Source organism: Mastigoproctus giganteus, chromosome 4, assembly GCF_048544385.1.
Source record: "Mastigoproctus giganteus isolate SK-2022 chromosome 4, ASM4854438v1, whole genome shotgun sequence".
NCBI classification, from domain to species: Eukaryota; Metazoa; Arthropoda; class Arachnida; order Uropygi; family Thelyphonidae; genus Mastigoproctus; species Mastigoproctus giganteus.
Genome location: NC_143578.1, coordinates 100,620,015 through 100,647,294, shown reverse-complemented (window position 1 = coordinate 100,647,294; position 27,280 = coordinate 100,620,015). Strand labels below are relative to the sequence as shown.

Sequence of the window (27,280 nt, the reverse complement as noted above, 5' to 3'; positions counted from 1 at the left end):
CTTGAATCATATAACAAGCCCTTTTTACAGGAAGAGTTAAATGCAGCACTCTCTCTCACGCATGCAAGTGCTGTGGGGCCCGATGACATCCACTACGAAATGCTAAAACACCTCTCACCACAATCTAAGGATCACCTTTTAATTCTGTTTAACAGAATTTTTATCCACAAACAATTTCTGGATTCCTGGCAAAGAGCTATCGTCCTTTCTTTCCCAAAACCAGGAAAAGACCCTAGCAATCCAAGTAACTATCGTCCTATTGCTCTGACAAGCTGTTTGTGCAAAGTCCTGGAAAGAATGGTTAATGCACACCTCGTATGGTATTTAGAAACAAATGGTCTGCTTTCCAGGACACAGTGCGGCTTCCGAAGAAATCGATCCACTCTGGATCATTTAATCCGATTGGAAACGTCCATTCGTGATGCTTTTATTAAATCCGAGCATTTGGTAGCAGTTTTCTTTGATATTGAAAAAGCATACGACACAGCCTGGCGATTTGGGATCTTAAAAGACCTCTATAACTTTGGTCTTAGAGGTAACCTTCCTCTTTTTATTAAAAACTGTCTTTCAAATCGCCAGTTTCAAGTCCGTTTAGGATCCACCCTCTCTCGAGTTTTCTCTCAGGAAGAGGGAGTCCCACAAGGATCCGTTCTAAGTGTCACACTTTTCGCAATCAAAATAAACTCTATCGCAGAACAACTTCCACCCACTGTAAACAATGCCCTCTATGTTGATGACTTTGCTATATTTTGTCACTCATGCAATATGAGGGTCATTGAAAGGCAACTGCAGAAAACTATTGACCATCTTACAGCTTGGTCTTTGGCTAATGGGTTCAGATTTTCATCACAGAAGACTGTTTGTGTACACTACTGTCACAAACGTAAGGCCCCGAGTGCCAAGCGATAGTTCCCAAGCGATCTTTATAGTGCGTTTTCTAGCGTTTTTCCTAGAGTGAGTACTAGTGTTTTCATAAACCCTCCACTGCTCGCAACGTCACTGCTGACCGCTCGCAACGTCACTGCTGACCGCTCGCAGCGTTACTGCTTCCCTCGCTGAGCAACGTCACTGCTTCAACGCTAGCAACGTTACTGCTAACCCCGCTTGCAATGTTACTGCTATCGCTAGCATCGTACTGCTCTCCTATTCTTCTGATTGCTTGGCCACTAGTTGGCACCGCTCCTGCCTCCACGTGGCGGGGTCGGAAACCTGGGAGAAGGAAGCTCCTCTCCCGGGGCGAAAAGGAGCAACAATGGATTGCGATGACTATCCACCACTAGAGCCAACAGGCTCTCAACATGTTGACACCCGTAGAAGGGAACATGATCCAAGTCTCTCAAAAAGAATGAGAACAGATTCTAGCAAACCAGAACCACCAGCTTTTCTGATAATGCATTCACTATCGAATCAACCAGTAAGCAAATTGTCTCCCTTTGTCATTCAAAGATGTCTTGAAAACTCAGCAGGAACACCAAAAATGGTAAAAAGACTCCAGTCAGGAGATCTATTAATTGAAACCACGCAGGCAAGACACTCTGAACTGTTATTGAAACTTTCAACTATAAGCGGAATCCCAATTAAAGTCACCCCGCATAATACACTGAACTCCTCCAAAGGAGTTATAAGTGAGTGGGATTTACTAAACGTCACCGAAGAGGAAATAGTTACGGAATTACAAGAACAAAAAGTAACACAAGCAAGGCGAATCATGATCAGGAAGGACGACAAACTAGTTCCAACACGAAATATCATATTGACCTTTAGTACACCAAATTTACCAAACTCAGTGAAAGCAGGCTACCTCCACTGCCGAGTCCGGGCATACATTCCAAATCCCTTAAGGTGTTTCAAATGCCAAAAATTTGGACATTCTCAAACAACGTGCAGAGGAGAAATTACATGTCCTAATTGTGGTTCGAAAAATCATTCTCAAACAGATTGTACTGCAAAATCTCCAGAGTGCCCAAACTGTAAGAATGATCACCCAGCTTATTCAAAATCATGTGATCTGTGGAAAATGGAAAAAAAGATACAGAAGTTTAAGATTGAAAACAAAGTATCATATCAAGAAGCAAGAAGACAAGTCAAGGTAACAATGCCAAAACGCAGCTATGCTACTGCTACCCAAAACTGTCAAGCTGTTGCTATCCAAACAGAAGTGTCAATCCCTCCTAACACTTCCATTGCAGAATGGGCACGATCTGTACTTTTGACAAATCAGCCCGCTAACAAACCTGTTTCAATCGACGAAATAAACAATACTCCACTCTCAGTTCCATCTAAAATTACGTCAATTGATAAATTACAAAGGAAACCACAAAGACAACGCGCCACTGAATTGCAACAACCTAATTCAAGCAGCATGGACAGCGAAGCTGTAAATGCACAAGAGGAAACAATCCTTGATCTTCATGCAGAAGATGACATGGAAACTGGATGTTCATCTACTGGTACCGATGAGGTAGAAGGGAGTACAGAATACGGACGCCCTTTTTTTCCAAGAAAGGATAAGATAAAACATGATCGTCAAAAGCAAAATGCTCCATCTTACAAGAAACAGACAGAATCATCTTCCCTCTCTAAAACCAAATAATGATGTACATCGCACAATGGAATTGCAGAGGTTTACGCAGCAATACCGATGATATATATGACTTGATCTCGCAATATAATCCGGTAGCCTTTTGCTTGCAAGAGACTTACTTAAATCCAAAGGTAACTTATTCAATTAAACATTTTACAGTCTATAGAAAAGATAGAATTAGTTCAAGCCATGCACATGGTGGAGTTGCAATTTTAGTGAATTGTAAATTTCCAGCAAGAAACATTCCTCTTCAGACCCACTTAGAAGCCGTCGCAGTTCGTGTAGCAATTGGAAAAACAATAACTCTTGTCTCCCTGTACCTTCCACCTAACAATATTTACACGTTTCAAGAATTAGAAGATCTTATAAAACAAATACCATCTCCTTTTTGTCTTCTTGGTGACCTAAATGCACATCATCCGCTATGGGGATCTGCTCACATGGATAATAGAGGGCACTTGCTAGAAAAGCTCATAGACCAAGTGAACCTAACTTTGCTAAACACTGGTCAAAACACCTACACTCATCTCTCCACGGGATGTATGTCAGCAATTGACTTGTCTATTTGTTCCCCTGAGTTACTTCCTATTATTGATTGGACGGTTTTAAATGATCTGCACAACAGTGATCACTTCCCAATAATATGCAGAATCCAAACAACGCAGACACCTTGCCCTGATCATCGGGTATTATGGAAATTTTCTAAAGCAGATTGGGAAAAGTTCTCTGTCTCCATCTCCTTTGATAGCCAATTGATACAACTAGGGTCCATTGATGATGTCACCGAGCACATTACCAAACAAATAATAGCAGCAGCTTCCAAAGCAATACCAACGTTTTCTGCTTCCAAACATAGAAACCTGAAACACTGGTGGAATGATGCTTGTACCATAGCGAAAAAAGAAAAAAATAAAGCCTGGAATCTGTTCCGTAAGTTTCCAACCACCGACAACCTGATTCAGTTTAAAAGGCTTAAGGCAAAAGCACGGCAAATTAGAAGACAAGCCAAAAAAGAATCATGGATACAGTTTGCATCTTCTATCACAAAAGACACTAGCAGTAAAATTATTTGGAAAAAAATTCGACAACTAAATGGCAAATTTTTACCGGTTTCTGCTCCAATTTTAACCAAGAACGGACAAGAAATATCTTCACCACAAGAAATAGCCAACGCGCTTGCAGAGACTTTCTCTGAAACTTCAGCCACTACAGCTTATGATATTTCCTTCCTACAAACTAAAGCCATTGCAGAAAAATATAAGATAAATTTCCAAACTACCCAGTCTCTAGCCTATAATCAACCTTTTCGTGTTTTTGAACTCCAAACAGCACTAAACAGATCGCCAAATAGCGCTGCCGGAGCTGATGGAATCTATTATGTAATGATGAAACATCTAAACAATATAGCTCTGAATTTGCTAATAACATTCTTTAATCGCATCTTCCTTGAAGGTGTATATCCCTCTACCTGGCATCACTCCGTTATTCTAGCCTTTCCCAAACCAGGAAAAGATCAATCACTCACACAAAATTATCGACCAATCTCCCTCACCAGTTGTCTAGGTAAAACTCTAGAAAAGATGATACACAGGCGACTTACCTGGGTTCTTGAAACTGAAAAGCTGCTAAACAACAATCAATTTGGTTTCCGACAAAACAGGTCCACTTTAGATCTCATGGTGAAAGCAGAGACTAACATTCGTAATGCTTATGTGAAAAACGAACACCTTGTAATGGTAAGTTTGGACATTGAAAAGGCTTTTGACACAACCTGGAGGTATGGCATATTGCGAGAACTTTATTCCCTAGGATTGCGGGGACATTTACCGAAATTTATTCAAAACTTTCTCCAAAACAGAACATTTCAGGTTCGTTATCAAACAGTGCTTTCTCGTATTTATACCCAAGAAGAAGGTGTCCCACAAGGGTCAATACTTAGCGCTACTCTTTTTTCACTCAAGCTGAACTCTATAACCCACAACATTCCCAATACTGTCGAATTATACATGTACGCTGATGATCTCACTCTATCTTGCAGTTCAAAAAATATTCATACTATTGAAAGACAGCTGCAACTCTCCATAAATAAGCTAGAAACATGGACACAGAAGAACGGATATCGTATGTCAGAACAAAAAACTGTTGCAATTCACTTCTGCAAAAAACGTAAGCTGCATCCGGAACCGGAGCTTCGGCTACAGAACCACCTGATACCACTCACCAGTAACCTTCGATTCCTAGGTTTAATGTTGGACACCAAACTTAACTTTGTTTCTCACATAACATATCTCCGAACTGTATGTTTAAAGAAATTAAATATTCTTCGGTCCATTTCTGCCATGAAATGGGGTGCCGACAGATACTCTCTGCTACATCTGTATCGTGCTCTTATCAGGTCACGATTAGATTATGGAGCTGTTGTCTATGACTCTGCTAGGAAAAGTGCACTAAGCAGACTGAACACCATCCAACATAGTGCCCTTCGTACTTCGCTAGGAGCCTTTAGAACATCCCCTGTCCAGAGTCTGTATGTAGAGGCGTACGAACCTCCACTTCACCTTAGAAGGAAAATGCTACTCCTTAATTATGGAGCCAAAATTCAAAGCCTTCCAGCCCATCCTGTTCGACCATTGCTTCTCAACCCTGATTGGATCACGTTCTACAACAGCAAAGTTACAGAAAATAGACCCACTGGTATTCGATTAAAAGAATTGATACATGCCTGGGACATAAACTTTGACAATATGCTTCAAGAGAATGATGTACCTAATCCACCCTGGTCTGTAACTCTCCCTCACTGTGATAAATATTTTCAGCAATGGGGAAAGAAATCCCTGCCAGATGAAAGTATTAAACAGCTCCATAAAGGACATGCCCTCAATAATGCTCAACGCTGTATAATATATACAGATGGTTCGAAAACAGACTCTTCTGTTGGTGCTGCAGCTGTTTTTCCCTCTTTTACAATTTCTATATCACTACCAGTTGAGTGTAGCAGTTACACTGCAGAATTATATGCAATAAAATTAGCCCTAGAAAATATAAACACTTCCTATAATACTAGCAGTATAATATACACAGACTCCAGGAGTGCAGTGTCTGCTTTCGACAATAATCTTTCAATATCGCATCCCATCATAAAACAAATTCTTTCCTGCTTAAACCACCTACGAAGTAAGAATCATAAAGTGTTATTTTGCTGGATTCCAGGGCACTCTGGTATCACAGGTAACGAGAGAGCAGATCAGGCAGCCAAACAACCAATCAGTGCAATACCATCACATTACCAAGTACCATACATAGATTATTTGCAGCGCATTAAAAAAATCTATACAATCCAGTGGTCTGAAATCTGGAGGTCACAAACGAACAACAAATTGCTTGAAATCAAAGAGGAACCAGCACTATGGAAATCTAGCTTAAGGAAAAACAGACAAGAAGAGGTTGTGCTAGCAAGATTACGCATAGGGCATACGCATCCAACCCATGTATATCTACTGAAGCAGGATGTTCCACCTCAATGCACTCATTGTGCTTTACCACTTACTGTGAAGCATATACTCATAGATTGTAAGCAGTATTCCTACTTCCGAAGGACTAGTTTTCTTTCACTCTCACAAATGAAAGAGCCTCTATCACTTGCTCATATTATTGGAAACAATGCGAATTTAAATGAACTTTTTACTTTTCTTAAGCAGATACAAATATATGATTTTCTATGATTAAAAACTGGAATGAAATATTATATGAAAACATGTTATAGGAACAGGCACATTTTGGCCTTAGTTGCCCTTGTGCCCAAAATACCAATACCAATACAATACACAAACGTAATCTTCATCCTGACCCAGAATTACGGCTTGGGCAAAATAACATCCCAGTTTTAGCAGAATTCAAATTCCTTGGACTTATTTTCGACAAAAAGCTGATATTTTTACAACATATTCGTCAGCTGAGGACAAGATGTGTCAAAGGGCTTAACATCCTTCGTGCCCTTTCGTCAACTTCATGGGGTGCAGATTGTTTTACCCTTCTTTGTCTTTACCGAGCACTTGTCCGCTCCAAACTCGACTATGGGTCTCAGGTTTATGGTTCTGCTAGAGATAGTGCACTTCGGTGGTTAGATCCAATCCACCATCAAGCCATCCGGACAGCCACTGGAGCATTTCGCACATCTCCTGTCCAAAGCCTTTATGTTTAAGCAAATGAACCATCTCTGTCTCTTCGACGTAAACAGTTGTCCTTACAGTATGCCTTCAAATTAAAATCCCTGCCCGATCATCCCACGTGGCCATCCGTTTTTGAGCCACGCTGGGAAAACCTCTACAACACCCGTCGGACTGCCAACAAACCTTTTGGTATTCTCGCATTCAAGGGCTGCTGAATGAGCTAAACTTGACGGTAGACAACGTTGCCCAGTCACCAAGGCAATTCTTTCCACCCTGGCATGCTTATTTTCCAACTTGCGACTTCTCCCTTAAGATCTGGGAGAAGGCTACTACACCGCCATCTGTCTACCAGCAACTCTTTGCATCACATAGACAGCAGTATTCTGACTTTCTGCCAACTATACAGATGGCTCAAAGTTAGAATGTCATGTGGGATCTGCTGTTGTGTTCCCTTACGAAACATTATCCTATAAGATCCCACAAGAAACTAGCATTTATACTGCAGAGTTGCATGCAATACAAACAGCCCTAGATCACATTAAAAATCGCAACTACCAGAGGTGTATGATTTATTGCGATTCTTCGAGCATGTTACAGGCTCTGGTATCGGTGAGTTTTAACCCTCATCCGATCCTGTCCAGGATCCGGCAGATTCTTTTTTCTCTCAAGAAATTAGAATTCGATATTCGTTTTTGCTGGATCCCAAGCCACACTGGGATCCGGGGAAATGAATCGGCTGATGCCGCTGCGAAATCAGCCATTTCCCTGGATAACTATTGCCTGTCAGTCCCCTATACAGACTACAGGCAAATAATACGTTCTAAACTACTTTCCCAATGGCAAGATTCTTGGCATGGACAGGCCACAAATAAATTACATCACATCAAGCCTGTAATTATGCAATGGCAGTCCAGTCTACGCAGGGTCCGAAGAGAGGAAGTTGTTCTTGCTCGGCTCCGCATAGGTCATAGTCATCTAACCCATTCCTACTTGCTGAGGGCGGATGACCCACCTATGTGCGAGATATGCAATGTTATTTTAACCATCCGTCATATTTTAATAGAATGTCCTGTTTTCATAGAAGCACGACGCTCGTATTTTACCACTTTTAATAATTTGACTGAGCCGTTTACGCTCAATCAGATTATAGGTGACAGACACAATATGTCTGACATTTTTAACTTTTTACAATTCATTAATTTTTATACAAAGATCTAAGTTTTATGCTTTTACTTTTATACCTTTTTAACATAATAATTAATTGTTTGATGTGGTAGCCTTGGCTACCAAAATGTTTAATAGCATTTTAAACCTGACTTGGCGCATTATGGCCTTAGCTGCCAATGCGCCATTAAAAACCAAACCAAACCAGTGCTATTTCAATCATACAGGGTAAATGTCCTTATCATTTCCTCCTACAGGAAATTGGCATTCTCATAAATCACTACCAAAAAAAAAAAAAAAATCAGTCTGAAATAGCAGGCAATGACAAAGCAGATGATGCAGCTAAGTCACCATAACCCCTACCTAACAAAACAGTGATAGTCCCTTAGACAGACTTTAACCTGATTATTAAAAGAGTAAGTGAAGATGAATGAGCTCAGGCATAACGTAATCTTCAAATATGGGAATCCAGCCTCAGAAAGACTTGCTGAGAAGAAGTAATGTTTGCTAGACTGCAAATTGGTCACAATCATCTTACATAAAATCCCCCTCTCTGTGCTCAATGCCAAATTCAGCTTTTAGTAAAACACATTCTTGTGGTACACCCTCAGTTCAGAAATTCCAGATTACTTTGTAATAATCCCCCCATCCCAACAGATATTAGGCAACTGCAAATCTAGAAGAACTGTTTTATTTCAATCGGCACATCCAATTTGATGAACAAATCTAACAAAACATGAGTTATATTAAGAAACCTAGAAATATATGTCTTGACCTTTGATGCCATGTGTCATAAAACCCTTAAATAACAAAAGGAACTCTCCCCATCTCCAAATTAATTCTATGAATATTTTCAGTCTGCAGAATTCACCTTTTAGCCTACAGGAACATTCTGCAGAATGGCACAGCAGGTCAAAATTTGCACCAGTAAGGGACACAAAAGGGTACTTTTACCGTGGTACCTGCAAAGAGACCTAATGGAAATGCTTAACCATGAGTCAGGCATGTGGGGTAAATGAGACTCCAGACAGTATTTCAGCAATTTATGCGTCATCTACTCCATCCACACAGCTGAAACTCCTCGTAGATATTTTTGAAAATGCTTTCTTTGATTTCTACACAGAAAATTCCAGAAATCTCTGTTAATTACTACATAATTAGAAAAAAATATTAATTAAGTTAAACATAATTATCTGTATTTGTTAATTGGCATCTGTCATTACAGTTATCAATAGCAAGCTGGCTTTGCTGCCATGCTCTTTCCTCCAGTTTCTAATGCTCTCTAGCTTCATGACATTGCATTGTCAGGAATTAGTGTTGAAATGCATGTTCATATTTTATGTAGTGAGTGCCCCTTGTTGATAGGCTGGCATGTAATTGCAAAGTTAAAGTGCAGTGTTTTTCAATTTGCATGTAGCTTGCTGACAACTCTAAAGGGAGTTTTAATTTCAAAGATTAATTAAAAATATATATTTTAATATAAAAAATGGATTTTTCACAGTTGATATTTTGGAAAAGTTTGAAAATAAAGTTGGCATCAAAAAAGTGAACAGTTTTGAATTATTTTTTTTTCTAATTTTTCATACTTTCACATGCATAGAGGAATTTCAGTTTTTTGCATGATGGTTACAGGTTAAATTAGTTGAGTAAACTAAATGCTGATAGCATCCTTTCTCTTTCTGAGGCATATACATAAGGGAACATAAATGAAAAAGTATAGTTGCAGGATAGATATGTGAAAATTTGCTTTCAGCCAGAGAGTTAATTGATTTTTGGAACAAAGTTCTATCAGGTGTTGGGAAAGTGGATAATTTGGATAAATTTAGGGTTGGAATAGACAAATTGTTTAGAGATGTATGGTTTTTATTTATTATTTATTTTTTTTTTTTGGCTGATGCTGTATAAGCTTGTTTCCTTATATTATTTGCACTACTAAAATTAGTACTTTCTATCTTCTTTGGTCCTTAGCTGGCGGCTGGAGGAGGCGGTTGGCCATGCAACCAGTACACTGCTGTAGGTGCCACAGGGTTTCAGACATGCTTTGTGATGTTCTTCCATGCTTTACAATCCATGGCATCAATCCTGGCCAGATTAAGGTCGAGACGTCGGCTCTTCAGTCATTTTCCACTTGCTTGGCCCACGTTTTCCTAGGCGTGATCCATTGAATGCTCCATTGGGTGGGTCGTTGTCTCCAAAGGAGTGTGGATGGTATTTTATTCGCGCCCATTCTACATACATGGCCAAACCATCTAAGCCTTTGCTTCTGGATTTGGTCGGCGATGGTTGGTTGCTGTTGGCATCTGGCGCAGATGGTATCATTAGTGATGCGGTCGCGAAGTGAGATGCCCAGGATCTGCCGCAGACATCGCATTTGGAATACCTCAAGTTTGTTTAAATCTAGCTTGAGACAAATCCATGTTTCCGATCCGTAAAGGAGAATGGGCAGGATCAAAGTCCAGAAGAGTCGGATTTTAGTCTGTGAGGAAATGTTGGTCCTCTTCCACAGACAACATTTGAACGAGGTGAACACAGTGGCCACCTGTCCAATTCTGCTGTGGATCTCCACGGTGGATGCAACTTTCTTCTCCTGGACCAGCGACCCAAGGTATTTAAAGTCCTGCACTTGCTCGATCTGGACGCCTTCGAGATAGATGGTGGCTTCCGGCCCATCTGTTGTCAGGGCCTTTGTCTTATCAGCATTGATCTTCAACCCATATGGCTGGGCAATGCGGGCAATGTTGTAGAGAATGTCCGTGGCTTCAGCGTCGCTTCCGGCAAAGATAGCACTATCGTGGGCAAACATCAAGTCAGTCACATAGTGATCCTTGCCATATTATATGCCCCATCTGTTGCTGAATACTTGCCTCATAATGGCGTCGACCATGATGTTGAAAAGCAACGGGGAGGCCACGTCTCCTTGGCGGACTCCAGTTTGGATGGTAAATTTCTCAGATAAATCATTCTGGATGCGCACCTGGCTGGTTAAACCGTTGTATGCAGTTTGGAGGAGTGTGATGACTTTTCAAGGTACACGTTCGGCCTTTAGCAATTTCCATAAGGTGGGCCGGTGGACACAGTCGAAAGCAGACTTAAAGTCAATAAAAACAATGACTGTTCGCTGTCCACATCGGATCCTCTCCTCCATCAGCTGACGGATGGCAAAGATTTGATCACAGCATCCTCGCCCGGGTCTAAATCCCGCCTGTTCTTCTCGACTGGTTTGCTCGCGATGTTTTTGCAGCCTTGACTGAATGATCTTCATAAGGACCTTTCTGATGATGGAAAGGAGACTGATGCCACAGTAGTTCTTGCATTCCTGGTTATCACCTTTCTTGTGGATTGGCACGATAATGGCTTTCCTCCATGTTAGTGGAATTTGTTCAGTGCAGATGGTTTTGAGGAGCGAGTGTAGTCGGCGAAGCAGTACATCTCCCCACGGCTTTGATCGCTTCTGTGGTGACTTGGTCCACTCCTGGTGCCCTGCCATTCTTTAGGGATTGTATGGCTGCTTTCACTTTTTCTACTGTAGGCTCGACATCGACCATGGAGACCTCAGAGGGATCGATCGGTGGTGCGGCTGCTGGTGGTCCCTGAGGTGGGTTGTGATTATACAATCCTTTAAAGAATTCACTCCTTCATGCGATCACAGTTCGGACGGTGATCGCACGAAGGTCCCATCAGCATTCTTGATGTTATCACTAGTCAATTTGGTCTTTCCACTCAGACATCTGAGGGTGCTGTACTCGTGCTTGGATGCCGCCTCTTCAAGATCGTCTACCACTTGGTTCCAGTATGCTACTCTCTCCGCTTTCATCCTCTGTCGGACTTCTCGGTTTAACTGCTGGTACCGTTTGAAGTCGACCAATTTTGCCTGTTTCCGTTTATCCACGAGGTCGAGGCACTCATCTGATATTCATGGTTGTATTTGGCGTCGGGCAGGTGGGCATAGGGGCTTGGCACATTCCAGGATGGCATCAGAGATCTGCTTTTCTTCTTCATTTATATCCTCGGATGTGGCCAGTGTCTCAAAGCGGTTGGATAGGGCGATCTGATATGCCTGTTTGTTGGCAGCAATCATTAGCTGCCTCCAGTCCAGCTTGGCTGACCTAGATGACCTTTTTGCATGTTGTAGTTTGAGCTACACCTTAGCCCGGATGAGGTAGTGATCAGATCTGCAATCAGGTCCCCTCGTGGCACGGACGTCCATGAGTGATGAGCGAAATCGGGCGTTGATCAAAATGTAGTCCAGGATTACTGAGTCCTTGCCAGATGGATTTTGTCATGTAAGTTGATGTTTTTGAGGGTGCTGGAAATGGCTGTTTCCAATGATCAGGTTGTTAGATGCGGCAAAGAACAACAGATGTAGTCCGTTGTCGTTGATCTTCCCATGACCAAACTTGCCCATTGTTGTTTCCCAACCAGATCTGTTCACGCCAATGTGGGCGTTAAAGTCACCCGTGAGGATGATCACTTCTGTCTGTGGAATTGAATCCAGCGTATGTTGGAGCTGGTTGTAAAAATCATTCTTGGTTGGGTCCAGGCTAGTCTCAGTTGGTGCATAGGCGGAGATGATATGGGTCTTGATGGTGCCCTTGACAGTAAGGACTGCCAGGCGGTCTGATATTGGTTGGAAAGCAACCACGCTACTGATGGCCTGAACATCGACCATAAAGCCCACTCCTGCTTCTCGTTTCTCACCACCAGAGTAGAATAGCGTAACCGCTTCATTAGGTGCTGGTGGTTGGATAATCATCGTTCCAGACCCGGTGAGCCTTAGTTCGGATAATGCTGCAATTGATATCTTACACCTAAGTAGTTCTTGGGCGATGATTTCCTTTTGTCCAACGGGGTGTCCTGTTCGAACATTCCATTCGCCAATGTTAATTGCCCTTTTCGGCATAGTAAGCATACTGCTGTGGTCCACTTCACACCGGCACCCTGGGTCCCCAGTGCTGGCGCATCGGCTACCCCGGATGCGGTAACATTGTTGAGAGAGCTTGTTCCGAATTTCATGCGGTTTCTTGCCTAGTTTCCCTGGTTTCCCGGTTCTGGTCATTTCGACAGGATGACCACCCTCCTCCTTTCGCAGTTGGGCTTGGGACCGTCCATGGTGAAGTTACTTTCTATCTATAAGACTTTATAGATAGAAAAGAATGAATGTAAATATATACCCAGCTGTCATCCTGGAATCAGCTCTTGGTGAAATTATAAGATAAGTGGTTTTTATAGCATCCGAAATCTATTGCCTTTTATGAAGTCATATTTGTTAGATCTAATTTAAGATTGACATTTTAAACAGATTATAAAAACTTCTGAGCGAAAAAAAATTATTTTTTTAATTTGTTTAAAATTCTGGAAAATGGGGACATTTATGTGTCTTGGAAATAAAGAAGTAGGACACCAAACTAAATGATTTAAAATTAGGACAAATTCTGCAAACGTAGTCATGTGGTCACCCAATCATAAAGTCATATTAAATTGATTAATATACCCTCCCCCTTCCTACCCAAGTGTTTCCAATTTTGCACATTATTAGATGTACACCACTGATTTAACTTTTTTTTTTTTTTTTTTTTTTTTTTTTTTATGAAAACCCCAAACACGAGCAGTATTAGAACCTACAGTATTTAGTACCGTGCTTGGGTTGGAGGTTGAGAAGACTGAAGAAGATATTTGTTGACATTAGACTTGAAATTCTATAGACTGTAATTTTCAGGAAATACATATGAAGGAAGGTTGTTCCAGAAAACAGCATTTGAATGAATAAATGAGGAAGGTGAAAAGTTGGTTCTATGAGTTTGAAGTTGGACAGTAAATGGATGTTGGCTGGTGGTGGCATATGTTCAGACTGTTTTGAAAGAGAGAGTAGGAATTATAGATGCCAATTCAGAAGAACAGTGCCCATGGAAGTATCTGTAGAAAGGGCATGCAGCAGAAACAGTAAGTCTGTGAGACAGCAAGTGGAGAGACTCTGTTAGAGAGGGATCATTAATTAACCTAACTGCCCTTGTCTGAATGGAATTTAGAAGCCTAAGAGAGGTTTTGGGGGCACTGCCCCTGATGTGGGAACAATATTCCATGGTAGGGCGGATTTGCGATTTATACAAAATGAACAGCTGTTTGGAAGAAAAGTAACGCCGAGCGCGAAAGAGAAAACCAAGTTTTTTAGATGCAGAGGAAGCAATATTTGTAATGTGCTTGTGCCAAGAGGGATTAGAAGTCAGAGTAATCCCCAAAAGAGATATCATTTCGCCTAGAAATCAGAGTGTCACCAAAGATAAGCATAGAAGCAGAAGAATCCTTTTTGTGAGATATAAGACAAGACTGAGTTTTAGAAGGATTGAAATCAACTAAGTTGTCTTTGCCCCACTGGAGATCGGCATTTAAGGAATTGTTAGTGGATATTCGAGCAGTTGAATATGATTGAACAGGGCAAGGTTTCTCAAAATGGAAAGTGGAATGCAATGTGCTATCATCAGCAAAACGTGAATAGGATTTCCAGTCAATGGAAGAAGGTCATTAATATATTAATGACCTAATTAAGAGGAAACTGGCTGGATATGAGCAAATTTTCAAGCAGAAGAAAAAACACCTTTGGAATAAGAAAGTGAAAAAAGGTGACAAAGAACAGGAGCATCAATATTCATCAAAATCCTTCTGACATCAGACCACAGGAGGCATTGAATGGAGCATGTTGGGAATGGTGGCATGTTTTACCAAGATCATTAATACATGAGTTGGAAGAAAAATGGGATGCTAGCAGGTCAACTTTATCCTTGGCTGAAGTGACAACAGAACCATCTAGTTTTGACAGAGGTGGGAGCAGAGATGGGCAAAAGTTGCGGCCAAAGCTTTGGCAAGAGACCAGAATGCTCGGCTACCATTTGGGCAAGAAGCAAGTTTTCTACTCTTAGCCTGCTCAAAATCTAGTTTGGACTGATTAATAACTGCTTTACAATTCTTGCGAGCTTTGGTGTAGGCAGAAAATGAAACCAAAGAATCAGAAACAAGCCAATTACGATATGCAACATTTTTCTCTTGAACGCCTTAGCACATTTATTGGAAAACCAAGGTTTAGATAAAGGATGAGATTTTAAGTGGAGTGTGGAATAAAGGATTCCATTCCTACAAGAATAATTTCACTGACACAATCTGAGCAAACGTTAACATCAAAAGTTTTGAAACAGTAATCTGACCAAGGAAAAGAAATCTCACGGGTCATCCCATTTTGCATTCTTGTAATGCCAACCAATACGAAGTTGAGAATAGCCATGAGATAAAGGCTCTCCATTGGAAATGAAACAATCACTAAGTTGTGATCTTAGGTGCCTAAAGCGCCACTCACTTCAACCTGAAGTGAGTGGTTCTTTTACTACCCCTGAAAAAGTTGCTAATGCATTAGCAGAATCATTCTCCAAAATCTCTGCTTGGCTTCCTATGCATCCTCTTTCCAAAACATTAAAGCAGATGCAGAACGGCATGAAATCAATTTATTCAATCATCTCACCTTCCCATACAACCAACCTTTTACATTAACAGAACTCAAAGAATTATTAAATAGATCATTCAATAGTGCCTCAGCCATGGATGGTATTCATTACATTATGCTGTAACATTTACCTGAAAAGCACTTGCATACCTTGTTGGTCTTCTGCAATTGGATTTTCTGTGAAAATGCTTATCCTTCCTGGTGCCATTATTTCATTATTACCATACCAAAACCAGGCAAAGATCCTTTCCTGGTTCAAAAGAGGAAGTAATACTCTTGATCTGATTATTAGTAGTGATTCCTCATGCATTAAGAATCTACTGATAAAGGAACCACTAGGTGGCAGTGATCACAGTGTGCTGAATTGGGATTTACTCCAAGAGGTAACTACCATCAAGGGAAAGGGAAGGGTTTTTGCTTTCGTAAAGATGACTACGGTGGTCAGAGACAGTATTTAAATTCTATACGGTGGGACCAACTGAAGATGTTTCCAACTGCAAATTCAAAATGGGAAGCATTCAAAGAATTAATCTTGGAAGCTACTAGACTTTTCATATCAACTAAGAAATATTGTTCAAGATTTAGGCCTAAATGGATGTCAGATGAACTAATTAGACATGGCACAGAGAAGAAAAATGCATGGGATACATATAAAATAACAGGTGACACAGAAGCCTATGATAGATACAAGCTGGTCTTTAACCAAGTCACAAAGGAGGTTAGGCAGGCGAAGGCAGATTATGAGAAATCTTTGACAAAGAATGCAAAGAAAAACAGCAAATAGTTCTTTACTTATGTAAACTCTAGAAGGAAGGGGGATGAATCAGATTGGTCCACTTGATATCGATGGTTCAACTGTTGATGATCCTGCTCAGGTAGCTAACAAACTAAATGAATATTTTGCATCTACATTCACACGTGAGGAGTTATTCAGGGAGGGGAATGCCAGAGGAGAATTAAACTCTGGCAGTAAGCTAGATAATCTTGTAATAACTGAGGATAAAGTGGAGGAGAAATTGTTGAAGATAAACATAAGAAAGGCACCTGGGGTGGATGGGATCTATCCAGTTATATTAAAGGAGGTGGCAAAGGAAGGAAGCAAACACTTAGCCATAATTATGAAAGCTTCCCTGGACTCAGTGGAGGTACCCATGGACTGGAGATGTGCAAATGTGACCCTAATCCACAAAGGAGGATCAAAGGGAGACACAGGTAATTACCGACCTGTTAGTTTAACTTCTATTCCAGGGAAATTAATGGAGGCACTGGTTAAAGAAGCATATCAGGATCATCTAGAAAAGACTTCAGTTATAGTTTGGACACAGCATGGGTTTGTTAAGGGGAAGTCTTGTCTGACCAATTTGATTGGATACTATGATGTAGTCACAAAGGAACTCGATGCAAAAAATAACTTTGATATCATATATTTGAATCTTAGAAAGGCTTTTGATACTGTTGCACATGGAAGACTGCTGCACAAACTGGAGCAGTGTGGCATTGGAGGCAAATTACTGCTATGGATAAAGGGATGGTTGATTGGGAGAAGACAAAGTGGTAATCAATGGACACTGCTCTTCATGGACTAATGTTATTAGTGGAGTCCCTCGGGGTTCAGTATTCGGTCCATTCTTGTTTTCTGTATTTATAAATGATATTGATGATGGTATGTCAGGCTTAATGTCCAACTTTGCAGACAATACGAAGGTTAGCAGGGTTGTTAATGACACTAATGTGTTATAGGCCTAATGACTCGAATGAGTACAATGAACAATTCTACAGAGAAATAGTGGGCTAGTAAATCAGAATGTCTTATAATGGGGGATTTTAACTTCCCAGATATTGACTGCAACCTGTGGGTTGGTCACTCACACACTAGTAATATTTTGTTGATTTATTGGATGATTGTTTTCTGCAGCAGCATGTTCGAGAGGCAACTAGAGAGGGTAATACCCTTGATCTGGTTATCAGCAGTGATCATTCGTGTATTAAGAATTTGCAGATAAAGGAACCACTAGGTGGCAATGATCACAGTGTACAGATGTGGGATTAACTTATAGATATAAGGGTTTTTGTTTCCGTAAACGTGAGTACAGTGGTCTCAGACGGTTTTTAAATTCTGTACAGTGGGATCAACTGACGATGTTACCAACAGTAACTAAGTGGGAAGCATTCAAGGAATTAATCGTGGAAGTTACTAAAAGTTTCATACCTATAAAAATATTGTTCAAGGTTTAGGCCTAAATGGTTATCAAATGAACTAATAAGACTCGAGACAGAGAAGAAAATTGCATGGGATGCATATAAATTATCGAGCAACTCAGAAGCCTATGTCAGATATAAGCTAGTCTGTAATCACGTCACAAAGGAGAATAGGCAGGCGAAGGCAGATTACGAGAAATCTTTGGCAAAGGATACTAAGAGAAACAGCAAGGATTTCTTTACTTATATAAACTCTAAAAGGAAGGGAATGAATCTGATTGATCCACTTGATATCGATGGTTGGACTTTTGATGATCCTGCTCAGATAGCAAAAAAACTGAATGAGTATTTTGCATCTATATTCACACATGAGGAGTTATTAAGGTTTGAAAATGGCAGAAGGTTATCAAATTATAGGAGGGTGCTTAATGATTTTGTAATAACAGAGCAAAGTGGAAGATAAATTGTTGAAGTTAAACCTAAGAAAGGCACCTGGGGTGGATAGGATCTATCCAGTTATATTAAAGGAGGCAGCAAAGCAACTAAGCAAACCCTTAGCCATAATTATGAGAACATCCTTGGACTCAGGGGAGGTCCTCACGGATTGGAGATGTGCAAATGTATCCCCAATTCACAAAGAGAGATTGAAGGGTGACACGAGTAATTACAGAACAGTTAGTTTAACTTCTGTTCCGGGTAAAATAATGGAGTCACTGGTTAAAGATGCATTGCAGGATCATCTAAACAAGACTGTAGCAATAATTCAGACACAGCATGGGTTTGTTAAGGGAAAGTCTTTTCTGTCAAATTTGATAGGATATTATGATGTGGTTACAAAGGAACTGGATGCAAAAAATAATTTTGATATCATATATTTGGATTTCAGGAAAGCTTTTGACATGTTGCGCATGGAAGCCTATTGTACAGATTGGAGCAGAATGGTATTAAGAGTAAGTTGCTATAATGGATAAAAGGATGGTTGAGTGGGAGAAGACAGAGGGTGGTAATCAATGGGTGCTGCTCTTCGTGGACTAATGTTATTAGTGGAGTCCCACAGGGTTTGGTGTTGGGTCCACTGTTGTTTTGTATATTTATCAATGATATTGATGAAGGTATACCAGGCTTAGTGTCGAAGTTTGCAGATGATACAAAGGTTGGCAGGATTGTTAATGAAGTAATGGCAGTGTGCTCCTGCAACAGGATCTAGAAAATTTGGGCAAATGGGCTTAAGAAGTGGCAACTGAAGTTTAACCTTGACAAATGCAAAGTACTGCATATGGGTAGAAGTAACCCCAGAGAAACATATCAACTGTGTGGTACTACACTTAAGGTGGTAGAAAATGAAAAATATCTGGGAGTAATTGTGCAGTGAGATATGAAGTTTTCTGAGCAATGCAGACAGGCTGCCAATGCAGGTCATGGAGTTTTGTCAATGATATATAGGAATTTTGCTAGCAGGGAAAAGGAGGTGATTGTCCCTCTGTATAAGGCAATGGTCAGGCCACGCCTTGAGTACTGTGTACAGGTCTGGAGGCCTCATTTTAGGAAGGATGTAGATTTGCTTGAGTGTGTACAGAGAAGGGCAACAAGATTGGTGAGGGGAATGAGGGATCCTCTTCCCAAGAGAGGCTTAAGCTCTGCAAATTGCAGTGGCTGTAGACTAGGCACCTGCGAGGTGATCTGATTGAGGTGTATAAGGCCTTGAATGGGTTGAGCAAGCTGAATGCTGATGGGATTCTTCCTCTTGCTCAGATTAAGAACCTGAGGGGGCATAGATTCAAATTAAAAAAAGACAGATGTAGAATAGATGTGCAGAAATTTGTCTTTAGCCAGCGGGTGGTTAATTGCTGGAACAAACTGCCATCTGTCGTCGTGGAAGTTGATAGGTTAAATAAATTTAAGGATGAACTGGAGAGGCATTTGGAGGGAATGGTGTGATTTTTTTTGATTTTTTTTATTTTTTTATTTTGGCTGATACTGCATAAGCTCATACACTTGCTGACTTGCATCACATGCCACTACTACTACTAATGACAGTACGCTGCTGCAACAGGATCTAGAAAAGTTGAGCAGATGGGCTTAGCGGCTGCAAATGAAGTTGTTGTTGTTGTTGTTATTGGGTTTTTATTAGCATTAGCAACTAAGGCCATATTGCTCCGGGATATGCAGTGGTCATTCCCTGACCTTTCCGCATACTCCGTATTTGGTGGTCACGGGCTCGAACCCCGGTCTAATCAGGAAGCGTGTGCTATGCACTGCTGTTCCTGCCCACCCGGCTACGGAGACGGCGGCAAATGAAGTTTAACGTTGACAAATGTAAAGTACTATCTATGGGAAGCAGTAAATCCAGAGTAACATATCAACTCTGTAGTACTACAATGACAGTGGTAGAGAATGAAAAGAACCTTGGGGGTAATTGTGCAGGCAGATATGAAGTTTTCTGAGCAGTGCAAGAGTAGCTCATGGTGTCTTCTCAATGATATACAGGAATTTTTCTAGCAGGGACAAGGAGGTGATTAAAGTGTGTGGAGACTAGGCACCTGCGAGGTGATCTGATTGAAGTGTATAAAGCCTTGAATGGTTTGAGCATGCTCAATGCTGATGGAATTCTTCCTCTTGCTCAAAATAATTGCCTGAGAGGGCATAAATTCAAATTGAGGAAAGACAGTTGTAGGATAGACATTTCACCAAAAATGGTGAAATGTCTTCAATCTGAAGATTTGTTAATAGAGACCACCAATTCTAGACACTCTGAACTACTACATCTGACATCCTTGAGTGGAATCCCAGGTCAAATCACACCACATATCACCCTCAATTCTTCAAAGGGAGTTATCACTGAATGGGATTTATTGAACGTTCCCGAAGACGAAATAGTTCAAGAACTTAAAGAACAAAATGTCACTCAGGCAAAAAGTATCATGATCTGAAAAGATGGCAATTTAGTCCCTTCCTGGAGTATAATTTTAACTTTCAGTTCTCCAAATCTACCATCTTCAGTCACGGCAGGATATTTAAACTGTCACGTTCGGCCCTATATCCCGAACCCTCTGAGATGTTTTAAATGCCAGAAATTTGGCCATTCCCAGACAGCATGCCGTGGAGATACAACTTGTACAAACTGTGGGTGTAAAACTCATAAACAGAACGTAAGGCATCAACTCCACACTATCCAAACTGCAAGGGCAACCATCCGGCATATTCCAAAGACTGCGACCTCTGGAAGTTGGGAAAAAAATACAAAAATATAAAATTGAAAATAAGGTTTCCTACCAAGAGGCAAGAAAACAAGTAAAATTAAGTATGCCAAAATACACCTATGCTTCTGCTACTTACAGTCACCAATCAGTAGCATGTTAGATGGAAGTGACCATTCCTCCAGACACATCGATCTCCAACTGGGCTCGATCAGTCCTCTTGGTCCAGCATCCATCTCCACCAAATGTAGTAGACCAATGCAATAATACACCACAAACAGTTCCATCCCAGAGCTTTCCCCATTGTCAAGCAGTGAATAATTTGCAGAAATCAAATCCTGTTGAGGCGAAGCAATCTCATCTATCAAGCATGTAGACAGATGACATAACCAACCAAGATCTGCTTGAAATAAATGCAGATGATGATATGGAAGAAAGCAATGACTCAGAATGCCCTAATTTTCCAATTGAGCTGAGAGAATACACGGATTCTCTCAGCTCAATTACAGCAATGCAAAATTCTTCCTACAAGGTTCACCCTGTGTTACAAATCAGAAGTCTGATTCTGCCAGTAAGACTACATTACGCTGGTTGGATCTCCTATTGCAAATTGGAAAACGTCATCAGTCAGTGACCTCTTGCTGGATCCCTGCACATTCCGGGATAAAGGGGAACGAACTCGCTGACAAAACTGCCAAAAAACCATCAACCTTTGATTTACTCTCAGCCGCAGTCCCAACCTAACCTCTGACTATAATCACATACAAACACATGTCTCACACAGTGGAAAGAGCTATGGCACACCCAAACTAATAATAAACTCTACCAATTAAAACAGGAACCAAAGCTTTGGTGCTCAGGCATCAAAACAGTGCGAAGAGAAGATGTGGTACTTGCACATTCACGAATAGGACACACATATCTGACTCGCCTCCATCTACTCAGAGGAGAGGATCCTCCTCAGTGTTCACACTGTTTAGCACATTTAACAGTGATACATATCCTGATTGAATGTCCACACTATCAATGTGACAGAACATCCATGCTGTTTTTCTTGACAAATCTATGAGAACCGATGACATTACGACATATTATTGGTGAGGACGCAAACATAAATGCCCGTCACCACCAAATATGGAGGATGCGGAAAGGTCAGGGAATGACCACCGCATATCTCGGAGCAATATGGCCTTAGTTGCTAATGCTCCTAAAAACCAAATAACAATAACAGCAAACATAAATGAATTTTTCTCTTTTCTAAAAAAAATTGGACTTTATAATAAATTTTAAAAGATATTGGTAATAAAAAATGAAGGGGTTAACATCTGAACTCTGTTTTTAGCTTTTTCCTATGAATATAAGTGCACTATATCCCCAATTTTTTGTTTTGTTATTTTTTTCCACTGAAAATTATTTAGATTATTGTCTCTCTCTCTCTCTTCAAATTTTAAGAAAAATGTATTTTTTTTTTTTTTATTTTTTTTTTTTTATGTGAACCCCAAACACGAGAGGTATTAGAACCTATAGTACTTAGTACCATGCTTGGGTTGGAGATTGAGAAGACGAAAGAAGATATTTGTTGACATTGGACTTGAACTTCTGTAGATTGTAATTTTCAGGAAATACGTATGAAGGAAGGTTGTTCCAGAAAACGGCAGTTGAATGAATAAATGAGGAAGATGAAAAGTTGGTTCTGTGGGTTTGAAGTTGGACAGTAAATGGATGTTGGCTGGTGGCGGCACGTGTTCGGACTGTTTTGAAAGAGAGAGCAGGAATTATAGCAGCTAATTCAGAAGAACAGTGCCCATGGAAGTATCTGTAGAAGAGGCATGCAGCAGAAACAGTGCGTCTATGAGACAGCGAGTGGAGAGAACCAAAGTCACATTTTGTGATTCAAAATGCCAGTAATCGTGTGTCTCCTTTGTCAGCTTGGGATTGTTGTAGGCTGAGATGGTGAATTTGGAAAGGGAGTAGAATGAAGTGTGCGTAATGAAGTGCTGATAGAAATTGTGCATTGTGTACAAAAAGATAAGTGGAAATACTGGGAAGAAGTAGATGAGAAATTTAACTGCAGTGTCATTATTTTGGGGGAAAGCTACATGACACAACAGTGGGTAAAGGAAGAATGTAATGTTTTGATATCTCAACAAGGGGCCAAGTTGAGCGGCTCTAGTCCCAGCACTATGACACGGATTCAAGCATCCAAAACCATGAGAAACAAATGGAAAAACATCTGAACACAAATATAAATATTCATAAACAGTGCCTCTATTGAGAAAAAAATTTTTTCCTCACTAGAGAATATACATTTTTCCTTCAACAAAAATCATAAATATATCATTAGGCAAGGCTTATTTTGTTGTTTTTGTGGATTCACAGTATTAGACATTCACATTATTCTGGTGGCTTTAGGCTGGTGAATGAGATACAACTGTCTTGCTGACATTTTGGAGTTTTTCACTTGTGAAATTTTTTTAATATTTTCATATTTTTCATATTTTAATTTCTTTATACTTTAATACTATTTATATTGGCAGATTTTATTTTATTTCTTTAAAATTAGCATTATTGTTGTCAAACTGTAAGTTGATAAATAGAGACATATCATCTCAGTAGGATTTTTCAAGTTTCATTTCCCTGTTTGGTCAGCATAAGTAAGAACCTTGTATGTGCCTTATATTTAGTCCTTTTAGAAATTTTTTCTAATCACTTAAAATTTCATTAAATTTGGACAGATAAAAATCCATTAATTAGTCAGTTTTTTCCCATAAATATCTCAAATTAACCATGTCAGTTTCTAATACTTCAGCTAATATTACTCTAATTAGTTGAAGTGCTGGAAATGCCATTTGTGGTAGTGTACTTTTTGGTGGAGTGAATGGACAATATGACAGATGCATTAAAAAGAAAAATTCTTCATTTAATCACTGTTCACCTTAAAGTGGCCTGCATTATGAATGATTAATATTTTGTTATTAATTAACTAAAAATAATCTTTGTTTAGAGCTATGAAGTTTAAAGTTATGGAAGGTATATAATTATTGTACAAGTAATGAAAATTCATTACATTTTACATAGCTAGCTATAGTAGTAGCCTAAAGTTTGTATATATAAAAGCATCAGACATCGCTAGTTGCCTCCACTCTCAACCCTTGTGCAAGTGTGCAAAAAAAGTTTCAAATTATGTGTGAAGAAATCTGATTTGTGAGCAGTTGCTTGCAAATCAGATTTCTGTTTCCACATCTGTCAATCACAAAAAATTGAAAAATGAAGTTACTTTTAGGGAAAAAAATTATACTTTGTTCTTTCTGCCATACTTTTTGACTTTACTTATTTTACTACACTTACTTTTTTAAAAAGGCCTTTTCAAAGACCTTTACAAAAACCTTTGCATTTTAAATTTGTCCCCTTATTCTTTTCCAGATGACACAGATAAAGGGAACATAAATTTAAACATGTTGCTGGATAGTTATGTGAAAACTTGCTTTCACAAAGAGTGTTAGCCAGATAGTAATTTGATTGTTGGAACAAATCTAAAACTGGTGTTGTGGAAGTGTGTATTTTGAATAAATTTGAGCAATTATTAGACATATTATGAGAGAGAGGATATACAAATAATAATAACATATAACTATCATAATATAATAACATGGGCAGTTATTTTTGATTAATGCTGTATGAACTTGTTCCCTGCCACTACTAATATTAATGTTAAAAAAAACAACAACAAAAAAACTTGCTACTCCTGACTGAGGCAAGCAGGATTTTTTAACACTGAACTGTGATATCTTTTTTGTTTGATTTTAAGTGATTAGAAATTTTAAGTGTTTCCAGATTTGATTTGAAAACAAACGAAAAAAAAAAATTCAAAGTGAAATAAATATATATTTACAGCTGTGTTTATAAGCTTTTAAATGTTATGAAAATCAGTGCACAGAACTGTAAATGATATGAAAGTTTAAAAAAATAACTTGTCATTGTGAATATATTTCAGTTTGAATGCCATAATTTTATTAAGCAGGGGTGGGAAGAAGAAAGAAAAGAAAACAAATATTCATAAATGCAAGCTATATGTTGTGTTAGTAAAATTGCATGTTACTTCCAAGTGGCCAATTTTTAAAAACAAAACATCATTACAGAATCGATCTTTCTTCCTCATCTTCTGTATTTTACAAAAATGAAATGAAAATGAAAAAAAAAAGGTTTTAATCACAGCTCTGCTATCAGCACCTAAAAGTCAAGCTGTGATACTCAGATTTCAAATTTCTATAAACAAATAACTGTTACTATTGTGAATATTATACTTCAGTTTTGCGTGAGATCATAGCATCATTGAAAAATATTCATGAATGCTTTCTCTATAAGTTTCTAATCTGGGAGCTTATCAGATCCCCATATGTGAGTACCCCATATACTTGTAATCATTTATTTAATAAATAAATTGCATTATGGCCAAAAAACTACAGTTTGTTCTATCAGAATGAGATATACTGGGTAACAAGATGGTGGGTGGGTGGGTGTGTGTGTGTGTGTGTGTGTGAGTGAGTGAGTGAGTGAGAGGAATTAGTGTACCTTATGAAGTATTAGTAGTAGTGGACAGATGCTATAAAGAATACATTATTCTTTATTACAATTTGTTTATTGAATTTCAGAAGTATGTTAGAGTCATTTGCAGTTTAAAATGTTTTGTATTCATTTTGTAATGGGTGAAAACAGTCGTCCTAGACTTACCTTTTCTATTGCTATTTGGAGCTCTTCCCTTTTTAAAATTGATTTCATACAAGTACCTACATTCCTTAAATTACAAATTTTTCAGTATTATTGCATCTTTCTTTTTCATATTTTTTATGTGTCTGCCTTTGATTTCTTGTTTTTTGTCATAAAAAGCTAAATAATTTAAGACTTATTATCTTATCCTGTAGTGAACCACATGCAAAATTTTATATTGCTCAAGTTGTTCTTGCACTTGAATATCTGCATGAATTGGATATTATATATAGAGATATCAAGCCAGAAAATATTATGATTGATTCACATGGCTATATAAAGGTAGGAGTAAATTTTTTTTAAATACTTACTTTAATTTTTGTAAATGTTTTCCCAACATAAATTATTTGAATTGCAGTAAATCTTTCAGTGGAAAAATGCTAAAACAAGTACTATGCTAAAGTCTCAGTACTGCCTTTTGTATTAAAATGACAGTCTCCTAACATATGTTAACAGGAGAGACTGCTTCTACAGGGATGGGATACACTTAAATAGAAAGGGTGCAAGAATATTTGCTGATGCTATCGAGGCAGTGTTAGGTGGGTCGGAAAACTACTAGCTCGGGGGGATACAAAGACTAATAGATTAACAGTAGCCACTGGCAGAGGCAAAAGTGATTCTTGCACTGCTTCTATTGGAATGAGCAGAAGCCTGGAAAACAAGATGCAGGATATTTCAGAGACTGCTGGGAGTCACTGCGGTACAAGTAAACACATGGGTTGTGTTAGGGTAGCTAAGAATAGGAACAGGTGCATGTATACTTGTGTGTACACCAGTGCTAGGAGTTTGGTAAATAAATTTGATGAATTTGAGGTATTGCTCAAAGCATCAAAGGCGGATAGTGGGATTTCAGAGACGTGGTGTCACACAGATATAAGGAATGCAGAACTGGAATTTGGGGAGTACAACATCTACAGAAAGGATAGACAGGATAGGAAGGGAGGAAATGTTATGCTATTAGTTAAGAAGCACATAAAAATCCAAGGAAGTGAAGCCAGTCGACATTGCTGGATAGTGCAGTGTCAAGTCAGTTTGGTGTGACATAAGCGTTAGGAGATCAAAATTGAGAGTAGGAGTGTGCTGTAGGCCTAATGACTCTGATGAGTATAATAAGACACTGCACAGGAAAATAGAGTGGGCCAGTAAATCAGAGAGTTTTATAATGGGGGATTTTAATTTCCCAGATATTGACTGGAATATGTGGGTTGGTCACTCACGCACTAGCAAGGCATTTGTGGACTTATTGGATGATTGTTTTCTACATCAGCATGTTCAGGAGGCAACTAGAGGGAGTAATACTCTTGATTTGATTATCAGTAGTGATTCTTCATGCATTAAGAATCTGCAGATAAAGGAACCACTAGGTGGCAGTGATCATAGTGTGCTGAAGTGGGATTTACTCAAAGAGGTAACTACCATCAGGGGTAAAGGGAAGGGTTATTGCTTTCGTAAAGGTCACTACGATGGTCTGAGACAGTATTTAAATTCTGTATGGTGGGACCAACTGAAGATGTTACCAACAGCAAATTCAAAATGGGAAGCATTCAAAGAACTTATCTTGGAAGCTACTAGGCTTTACATACGAACCAAGAAATGTTGTTTAATGTTTAAGCCTAAATGGAAGTCAGATGAACTAATGAGACATATGGCAGAGAAGAAAAATGCATGGGATACATATAAATTAACACGTGACACAGAAGCCTATGATTGA

General features: G+C 39.3%; 1 protein-coding gene across 1 annotated transcript in view; it reads left to right on the top strand.

Annotated features, from left to right (window-relative positions):
- Positions 1-2,362: 2,362 nt before the first annotated feature.
- Positions 2,363-27,280, top strand: part of LOC150086950 (cAMP-dependent protein kinase catalytic subunit alpha-like) — a 100,999-nt gene continuing 76,081 nt past the window's right edge. Inside the window, exons 1-2 of the mRNA XM_090372331.1 lie at positions 2,363-2,461; positions 25,690-25,851. Coding sequence (XP_090228457.1) covers positions 2,363-2,461; positions 25,690-25,851 — 261 coding nt within the window. The remainder of the gene's footprint in view (positions 2,462-25,689; positions 25,852-27,280) is intronic.